The sequence below is a fragment of the Artibeus jamaicensis genome, unplaced genomic scaffold, assembly GCF_021234435.1.
Source record: "Artibeus jamaicensis isolate MK-2021 breed Jamaican fruit bat unplaced genomic scaffold, CSHL_Jam_final contig_3275, whole genome shotgun sequence".
Lineage (NCBI taxonomy): Eukaryota > Metazoa > Chordata > Mammalia > Chiroptera > Phyllostomidae > Artibeus > Artibeus jamaicensis.
The window spans coordinates 415,748-426,158 of NW_026521773.1; the positions used below are offsets into that span (position 1 = coordinate 415,748).

The following is a 10,411-nucleotide window of genomic DNA, read 5'->3' on the forward strand; positions in this document are numbered from 1 at the left end:
GCCCCAGAAGTTAAGATCTAATTTGAAAATTCCTCAGATAGATGAGCTTCACTCCTAATAACTGGTATGGCTCACATTCCTGTGGAATGATCTTTCTCATTGGCTCTGTCTTGTTTGGATTTGGGAAGAAGTGAGTTTTTTGAATAAGTAGTTCTCGGCCCCATTGACTGACCAAGAATCTCACCACTTTGGAAATGAAAAGATACTTTTAAATCATCAAACTTGCACCTCTCATCTTTCAGATCTGACACTTTGAGCATTTTAGTAATGGTATGGCATGCCCTGTCTTCCAGAGGTCAAAATGAGTTACTGTACCATTATACAGAAGAGTGATTTTTCAGAAACCAGTTTCTTAAAATTGTAATAAAATTATGGTTTCTCATTATTCTTAACAGTGAGAAGTTCAGTACTTATAGTGACTGAATTATTACATCTGAGCTTTATGTGTTTTCATAAAAGACAGTGTAGTTTACTGATAACAGAGAGTGGAAGAGTCTTCCCAGTGGCTCTAACACCAGGGGGAGGCAGTCAGATTCAGAACATACATAGTAAGCAGAGCTCTTTAGACCCATAGAGAGACTTGATGCAATATGTAAGTGAAAAGGAAGAATTAAGGATGGACCATGACAATGAGTGAAATAATTGTTTATATGTGGAAAGTTCTGTGGAAGTGGAAGGAAGGCACATAGATATGGTGGTGGGGCAAAATAAATAGTTTTTGCCATGTTAATTTTTTGATATCTATCCAAGTGGAGATATTTCTTTTAATTTAATTTTATTTTTTATTGTTTAAATACAGTTGTCTTTTTTTTCCTGCTACCACTTTCCCCTGCCATATCCACCCCCACCTCTCACCCTTCATCCTTACCCCCTTTGGCTTTGTCCATGGGTCCTTATACATGTTCCTTGATGACCCTCCCCCCCATTATCTCCCTCCTCCTTCTCCTACAGCCACTGTTTGTTCTTAATTTCAAGGTCTCTGGTTATATTTTGTTTGCTTGTTTGGTTGATTAGGTTCCACTTACAGGTGAGATCATATGGTATTTGTCTTTCACCACCTGGCTTACTTCACTTAGCATAATGCTCTCCAGTTCCATCCATGCTGTTCTCGAAGGGTGGGAGCTCCTTCTTTCTCTCTGCTGCATAGTATTCTATTGTGTAATTTTTTTGATCCACTCATTTACAGTGGAGATATTTCACAGACAGTTAAATACATAACTCTTAAGGCTCAAGGCCTTGTCCTGAGGTAGAAATGTCACTACAAAATGTAGATGATATCTGAAGCCATAGGGCTAGGTAAAAATCACATAATGAGTGAATGTAGAAAAGAACTATGAAGAGAGCCCAAGATGGTTGCTTACTCCAGCATTTAGAGATCTAGGAGAAGAGATAGCAGAGGAAACTGAGAAGTGGCTATTAGCTGGAAGAAAGAAGGTAAGTTCAGTATGTGTGAATCCTAGGAAAAAGTATTTTTGGAATATGGGAGTCATCACTTTCTCAAATGCAACTGAGAAGTCATTAATGAGAACAGATAATTGATTATTAGATTTGACAAGATATAGAGTATTGGAAACTTTGGTTAGGACAGTTAACTGAAATGTTAGGGGAAAATTACAGTTATTGTCATTTTATGATAAAATTGCTAGAGAGTAAGTAGAGGTTGTGATAATAGACACTTATCAAGTATAATTTTTAAAAAAGAATATAGACAAGTGGTGTGTAACTTGACGAGGACATGAATCAAGAAATAATTTCTTCTAATTTTTGTAAAGACTTGTGACATTAATCATCCTTTGCTGATAGAAATAATTCAGTATATAATGAAAAATTCAGGATTCAAGAAAGAAAGTAATTAATTGCAAGAATAAAATCCTTGAAATGGGGTGCACATCTGTTCAGGGGATATTTGTATCTAGGAGATGAGCCTCCTCTTCCCCTGTAACAAAAAGTCACTGGATGCAGATGGGCTGGTGAATTTGACAGCAGGAAGATGGCATATTCTTAAAGAGACTTCAGGTAAGAGTGGTGGGGAGCAGGATTGTTTTAGAGAATTGTAAAAGAAGTGATGTGAAATATGCGATTTTGAGAAAGTGAAGTACTAGGAAATGTTATGATAAGCCTTAACTCTGCCAATATTGAGTGCCCATTTAGGTTTTTCATTTGAAAGTATAATACTAGTCATGTCAGCCTGGTTGGGTGATATTCTCCAACAGTTTTCAGGTAAGCAAGAACAGTCATGAATAAACAAAAGGTTGGCTTTACCTTGTGCTGGGATTTTGCCAGGTAGGGCAAAAGGGAACAAAAGAAGTAAGGGTGTGTTACAAAAAAAGTGGTTTATAGTCCTGGACCATAAAATGTATTCTTGTAAAGGGGGGAAAGAAGGGCCTAAATTAGGTGATGAATAATGAAAAATGATTTCAAGGGATAATAGATCACAATTGTGAAAGAATTTGAAGCTGACAGGAAGTGAGAAGTTTAAAGTTGAGATTTCACCAGTGGTGCACTTATTTGTAAAGGCAAAGTCTAAGATAGGACCATATGAGCAGGTGGCTAAGATGGGGAAAGTAAAAGATTATTGAAGCTAAACAGGTCAGGAACTGAGAATCCAACCTGTTAAATAAACCATTTATATGGATATTACTGTTTCCAAAAGTGATAAATAGTGGTGGGGAGTGTTAAGAGATTCAAATGCTGAACTCATCAAGGAGTGAGGGAGAAACACCAGAAAGTTTGCTTGTTTTCTTTATTTTATCTTTTTCATGATTCGATGTACACATACATAGTGAAATGACTACTACAGTCAGATAATTAATATATTATTTCCTATCATAGTTACCAATTTTTGGTGTGTGATAGAGCACCTGGAAGCTAATCTCTTAGCAAATTTCCAGTATTCAGTACAGTATTATTAACAGTAGTCATCATGGTATACGTTAGATCACTAAATGTATTGATCCTGTGTAACTGTAATTTTGTGTCCTTTGACCGACATCTACCCATTTCTCACAGCTTCCTGCCACGGATAACTTTTGTTCTGCTCTTGGCTTCTATGATATCTTTTTTCGATTTCACATGTAAGACATATCATGCAGTTTTGTTTTTTTCCTGTGTCTGGCTTATATCACTTAGCATAATATCCTCCAGGTTCACTCATGTTGTCACAAATGGCAGGATATTATTTTTAAGGCTGAATAATATTTAATTTATGTATAAATATGGTTAAAAGTAGGTTTACAGTTCATATGGAAAATAATATAATAAATAGTAATACAATAATAAACTATTTCACATACTCACAACTGTAAATCTAATTTTGCCAAACCATGTATAGGTTATAAGAAACTTTTCTCTAATTTATTAGGTAATTAAAATTACCACAATTTTAGCTTCTTTTCAACTCAGTGCCATAATCACTTACATCTTAAAACAGAAACTTTATCCAGACAAATGGACTAAAATCAACCACCTTCTGCCCCATGTCTTGGGAGGCCCCTCTCACCTTTTCCTTTTGATCCTGCTCCCATACAACTGAAGAATTGACATTTTAATAAAAATCATGGCTCTCGGACCTTTTCCATGTGCGCAGCAGCATCGATCAGCCCGCAGACAAACACCCATATAACAGACAAGTTCCATATTGTCAACTATAGAAAAGATCAGGAGTGTGCTGAGATGAAGTTAAGTTATTCCGGAATGGTACTGCTAGTGAATTTAAGAAAACGCCAGCTGGAGAAGTGTGACAGAGCTTAATTGTGGAACATCTGTAACTCTTGACCTTATTCATTGGACATTTATTATTATGTCCCTTTCCCCATGTTGTAATATTTCCCCATTTCATTTATCTCGGTGGGAGACAGAACCTCCCTCTATCTTACAGAAAGTAAGAGCAGCTATATTTTTCTCCCAGTTTCCCTGTGAACTAGAGCATGGGCAAGGGACCATGACTTGGCTTAATCACATATACCACCTGATTTTGAATCTAGATGTGGTGGTGCAAAGAATAAGAACTGGGCAGTTTTTTTCTAGAGGTAGTCACTTCTGAGGGCTATACCCAGTGACTACTGCTGATAACTCTTGTTGGTGAGGATGCAAGTGGCAGTGAACTCTTCAGACCAATTCTGGGATATGGTTTGGACTGCGGTTCTTTTTCATTTTATTGAGTTTAGTTGCTTAGTCTTCTTGGAAAATCCATATGTACTTTTAATAAACATTTCCTTCATGAATCTATGAGAACTGGTTTTTGTTCCCCGCATCTAACTAACTCAGAGTTAGAGCTCTGGTGTTTAACGGCATATCCAGAAAACAACCTCAGTAATAATCAAAGCCATGCTAATGTTTTACACTAAATACATAGTTTCATGTGCTTTGCATTGAAGAGATATCTCAGGACCACATCCAATGAGAAAAATCTGTGACATGTACTTTAGATATTTCTGGGAAGTTTTAAGGTAAACAGATATGTGAGGGACAAAACTGTTTCCTCAGAATCACAGATAAAACTTGGAACTCTGTTTTGGAGTTTTATCTAAAGAAAGAAATCCATATTCTGCTCCTCCATTTCTTGAAGGCTCCTTTGACATCCCCATTTCTCAGGCTGTAAATGAAGGGGTTCAGCATGGGGGTCACCACTGTGTGTATTACTGTCAGGATGCGACCCTTGGCCACTGAATAGCTGGAAAGAGGCTGGAAGTAGACACATGTGAGGGTGCCATAGAAGAGAGCCACCACAATGAGGTGGGAGCCACAGGTAGAAAAGGCTCTCCCTTTGCTTTTGGCTGAGGGGCTCCGGAGGATCACTGAGATGATGCAGGCATAGGAGGCAATGATGAAGGCCAGAGCTCCATTGATGACAATAACACCTTCTGTGTGAATCATCAGGGTGTTGAGGTGGGTGCTGGTGCAGGATAACTTCATCAGAGGGTAGAGGTCACAGAAGAAGTGAGGGATCCTGTTATCTGCACAGAAGATCAGTCGGCCCATGAGAAGGGTGTGCAGCAGGGCATGAAGATGGGAGAGGATATGGCACAGAGCCACCATCTGCAAACACAGCATTTTGGTCAGAATCATAGGGTAGTGGAAAGGGTGGCAGATGGCCACGTACCTGTCATAGGCCATCATAGCCAGGAGGAAGTTTTCCATGGCTGCAAAGCATATGAAAAAATAAGTCTGGGCTAAGCAGCCCATGTAGGAAATGGTCTTCATAGGAGAGAAAATGTTCTGCAGCATCTTGGGGACCGTGGTAGAAGTAAAGCAGATGTCTGCCAAGGCCAAGTTACTGAGGAAGATGTACATGGGTGTGTGGAGGCGTGGAGTAGAGATAATCAGTGTGATGATGGCAAAGTTGCCAGAAATGTTGATTATGTACATGAGTAGAAAAAGAAGGAAGAGTGGAATCTGTTCTTCTGGATGGGTAGAAATGCCCAAGAGAACAAAATGAGATATGCTGCTCCAAGTGATGTTGTCCATCTGTTGCCAAAAGAACAAAAAGGATTATTACCATTTTTTATCGAGGCACAATTGACATATAACATTATGTTAGTTTCAGGTGTACAATATAATGAGTCAGTGTTTGTACACATTGTGAAATGACCACCATGGTGAGTCTAGTTAACATTCATATACTGGCGTACATAGTTACAGGTTTTTTTTTGTGATGAAGACTTTTAAGGTCTACTCTCTTAGCAACTTTCCCATATGAAATATAGTATTATTAACTCTAGTCATCATGCTGTACATAATATCCCCATGACTTATTTATTCTATAACCGGAAGTTTGTACTTTGGGACTCTCTTCATGGATTTTGCCTACCTCCCCTACCCTTCACTTCCAGTAACCACCAATCTGTTCTCTGTATCGATGAGTTTTAATTTTTTTAGAGTCCACATAATAATGAGATCATATGGTATTTGTCTTTCTCTGTATGACTTATTTCAGTTAGGATAATACCCTCAATGTCTATCCATATTGTTGCAAATGGCAAGGTTTCATTCTTTTGTGTGTATCTGTGTATATATATATATGTGTGTGTGTGTGTATATATATATATGATATATGATATATATATGATATATGATATATATATGATTTTAGAAAAGAGAAATACAAAAGCTGAGAATCTGGATATATATATATATATATATATATATATATATATATATGACAGATTGTTTCCTGTTTTGTAAATAATACTGCAGTGAACGTGGGATTGCACATGTCTTTTCAAGTTAGCATTTTTGATTACTTCAAATAAATACCCAGAGTAGAATTGTTGGATTATATGGTAGTTCTATTTTATTTTAAAAATATTTTGTTATTTTATTTTTATTGTTTTATATAATAGATCATATTTGTTTTTAATATGCATATTTTTATTGTTGTTCTCCCATCCCAGCCAACCCCCACAGCCCTTCCCACCTCTTTCCCATTTCCACCCCCCTTAGGTTTTGTCCATGTGTCCTGTATACTTGTTCCTGTTTATTTATTTTTAGAGAGAGGAAGAGGGAGGGAGAGAGGGGGAAAAACATCAATGTGTGGTTGCCTCTTGCATGTCCCCTACTGGGGACCTGGCCCGCAACCGGGGCATGTGCCCTGACTGGGAATCGAACTGGCGACCCTTTGCTTTGAAATCTGGTGCTCAATCCACTGAGTCATGCCAGCCAGGACTGATAGTTCTATTTATAATTTTTTTGAGAAACCGCTATACTGCTTTCCAAAATGGATTATTTTTTATAGACTTGGACATTTGAGCAGGCCATTTAGTTACTGTCACTTTTGTGCTCCAGTGTAAACTATACATAGTGTTGATAAAGGGATCAAGTTCTTAACTATTTCCCAAAATAACAAGGTATGAGGTTTTCAGTACTATTAACATCATCACTATCACCATAGCTAACATTCACAGAACATTTACCTTGACTTTGCTGCATTGTCACACTTAATTTTTATAATAACTGTATGGAGGCCATTGTTATTATTGTTGTTGTTGTTGTTGTTATTATACAAATTAGAAAACTGAGGTATAGAAAATTTAAGCTCACAAAGAGCAAAATTTGAACTTAACCTCACGTTTATTTGGCTCCAAAGGCTGTGCCAGTGACATTGTATTACATGACTCCTCAAATTAAAACCAAGGCATCTCATTCACAGTAATAAGACCTGTTGATGGGCTATATAACCCAGGCATCTGATAGCTAAAAAGGATTTCAGAGGTCATTTGCCCAGCAATTTCTATTTTGGGGAATGCAGACCTCAGATGTTACCCGATGACTTCTCAAAGAGTACACAGACATGATTTTAGGAGAATCAGTATCCAGATTCTCAGCTTTTGTATTTCTCTTTTCTAAAATCATTTTATCTTCAAGATGACACCTTGAAGTGACATTATTCTGTCTTCCACCTAACAAATTAAAGACATACTGTAATCCATCCAAGTCTTACTCAATGTGTGGGCTCAGGCTATAAAAACCTCAAAGGAACCAAATGAAGGGAAAATTAGAAATATTAAGAAAATGAATGACTTTAATGAACAGATAACAAATTCACTTTTAGATCAAGGGGTTTCCAGTTTTGTAGAAGGAAACCTAATCTAGTTGTCCGCACATCATTAAAAATGATCTTTAATAACATGCAACACTAGTTATTGTCATATTACTTAGACAGCTTTTAGTACTCTGGAATCTCAGAGGACAAGTCTGTTATTGTGCAACATTAAATCTAACCATCAGTCAACAGAGGCAGCACTGTGCAGTGGGCTAGAACCCTGGCTCTTTCATTTAACAGCGTATGACCTTAAGGAAGTTGTATTCCCTCCACAAGCCTAGGTTTTCTCATCTACAGAATAGGGGGATTTCAATAGCTCATTACTCATAAATTTGTTATGAGGATTAAATGAGAGTGTCTGTTCCTTGGCAGGCATTCAGTAATTGGCAGCAATTATGCCTATCAATTTTTCAGCCTTGTCTACACAGAGGCTCCAGATTTTGAGGGTAAGGATGGTATTTTGTTACCCAGGTGTCTCAACAGTGAAACTGCTCCACTTTGTCACTGTCTTTAAAAAGTGGTTCACAGAACTACGCAAAGTTCTGCAAGTCTGCTCTTTCATCACAGGGTAATCATGATGATTTGGTCTGGTCATAAATCATAGCGTTCTGGGTAGAGATCAGAGTTGGTTGTCCACCGGGGGCCATGTCCATGGCTATCCCAAGAATACTTAAACTTCACAGTTAAGTAGGTTGTTGGGACAAAAAAGTCCAAACAATTAAGAATTTCCTCTGTGTAAGGCACTTTCACACACATTGTCTCCTATAATTCTTGCAGCAATCTCAGGACACTCTGGCTGCAACGATCACATGCCCTTAGTTCATGGATGAGGAGACCAAGCATAGGGAGGTGAGGTGGTTTACTCGCCATAAGTCAGTGTAAGGGTCTGGGTGGACTTTATGATATGTCTGGATTCTGAGCGCTGTGTGTGTCTGCTGCATCACACTGCCCCTTTGGTTTACTTAGTGTCTCCCTATGGAAATGGACTTACTCATCACTCCTGGACTTCTGCTTTTATATCTCAAATTAAAGGATGTCACCACAAAACAACTTAATAGGGCTGTACAATTATAAAACTATAGAAAACCATAATATGCTGTTGAACTATCCTGACTTGATTTCAATATGGTATGGTGATGAATGAGAACTAAAAGTTGTAACCACATTTACTGAGCAACTGAGCACTGAATGTAAACTAGGAATTGTTCTAAGAGCTTTGTACATGTGTTTTGCACTTGGTGATCACAGCAATTCTATGATATAGGTATTATTACCTTAAGTTACAGACGAGGAAATTGAAGCTCAGAGTGGTTCTGTAACGTGTGCAAAGTCACAGAGTTAGCAGGTAGCAGAACTGGAATTTGAGTTTAGTTCCATCTGACCTTGGTGTCCAAGCTCTTAACCCCTGGCTGTGCCACCTGTTCAGCCTCCCCTCACTACGCCAGTCCCTACTTTTCTCCTCTCTGCTTCTTCCTTTTCCACTGTGCTGCCTTGTGCATTGGGCCAGTGGTAAATGTCTATCATGTTTTTCTTTTCTTCCTTTTTTCTTATAGTCATAACAAACATGTTTCCCTTTTTAATTTGATTTTTTTATGCTATTATAGTCATTCCTGCTGTTTCTCCCTTTTCCTACATCCACCCTGCCCCATCCCCTCCCCTCCCCAAGCCAAAACCCATATCAATGTCTGTGTCCATGAGTTGTGTATAAATACTCTTTTGGCTAAATTCTTTAATATCTTTCATTCTGCCCCATCGCCACACACCTTTCTGCCATCTGCTACTCTGTATTATGTATCTAAGCTTCTGTTACTATCTTGCTTGTTGGTTTATTTTTTCATTATATTCTACATATAGTTGAAAAGTGCTCAAAATCACTAATCATCTGAGAAATGCAAATTAAAAACTCAGTGAGAATCACCTTACACCTGTCAGACTGGCTATTATCAATAAATCAACAAACAACAAGTGCTGGCGAGGATGTGGAGAAAAGGGGACCCTAGTGCACTGTTGGTGGGAATGCAGACTGATGCAGCCACTGTGGAAAACAATATGGAGTATCCTTGAAAAACTTAAAAATGGAACCCCCTTTTGACCCAGCAATTCCATTTCTGCGAATATGCTCCAAGGATCCCAAAACACCAATGCAAAAAAGTATATGCACCCTTATGTTTATAGCAGCACTATTTACAGTAGCCAAGATTGGAAACAGTCTAAGTGCCCATCAGTAGACGAGTGAACCAAAAAACTGTGGTACATTTACACAATGTAATATTGTGCAGTAGTAAGAAAGAAAAAACCTCTTACATTTTGTAACAGCACAGATGGACCTAGAGAAAAGTTATTTTAAGTGAATTAAGCCATGAGAGACAAATATCATGGTTTTTCTAGTTTAATCCTTACTATAGAATTATGGAATAGATATTATAATTCCTATTTTCAGATCATGAATTAAGGACTAGAGGAATGCATTAACTTCCCCAAGGTCACATAGCATAGGATTAGAGCCAGGTTGATCATAGATTTGTCTAACTCAGAAGCAGTGCTCCTATCTCACCTCACCCATTTAACACCCGTGTTTCATTCTTGTCCTGTGCTTGGTTTCCCTTGTTAGTCTGTTGTTATAATTAGACTCTCCAGATCGGATCAGGTGGTGCTGACTTTGTGGTTCAGGAAATGTGGGATGTCTCTGCTCAGTTCTAGGGAAGGCCTAAGAAAGGGACTCAGCCCTGCTTGACAGTTAGCGGGCCATGGCTGCTGCCTGTGCCAGTGTCCATATAACTCCTGTGACAAAGCTCCCTGTAAGGCGAGACAGAGCCCCAGAAGTGGTTGGAGGGTGAGTTGCCTGGAACCTTGGAGTCTTCCTTAATCTGC

At 38.3% G+C, this 10,411-nt stretch overlaps 1 protein-coding gene across 1 annotated transcript; it reads right to left on the reverse strand.

Annotated features, from left to right (window-relative positions):
* Positions 1–4,521: 4,521 nt before the first annotated feature.
* On the reverse strand, positions 4,522–5,466 carry LOC119048291 (olfactory receptor 1Q1). The gene has a single exon (XM_037143944.2). The coding sequence runs from the start codon at positions 5,464–5,466 to the stop codon at positions 4,522–4,524; it is 945 nt and encodes a 314-aa protein (XP_036999839.2).
* Between the last annotated feature and the right edge of the window lie 4,945 nt (positions 5,467–10,411).

Excerpts from the sequence above, each read along its gene's own strand:
- LOC119048291 (XM_037143944.2), bottom strand. The coding sequence starts at position 5,466 with ATGGACAACATCACTTGGAGCAGCATATCTCATTTTGTTCTCTTGGGC.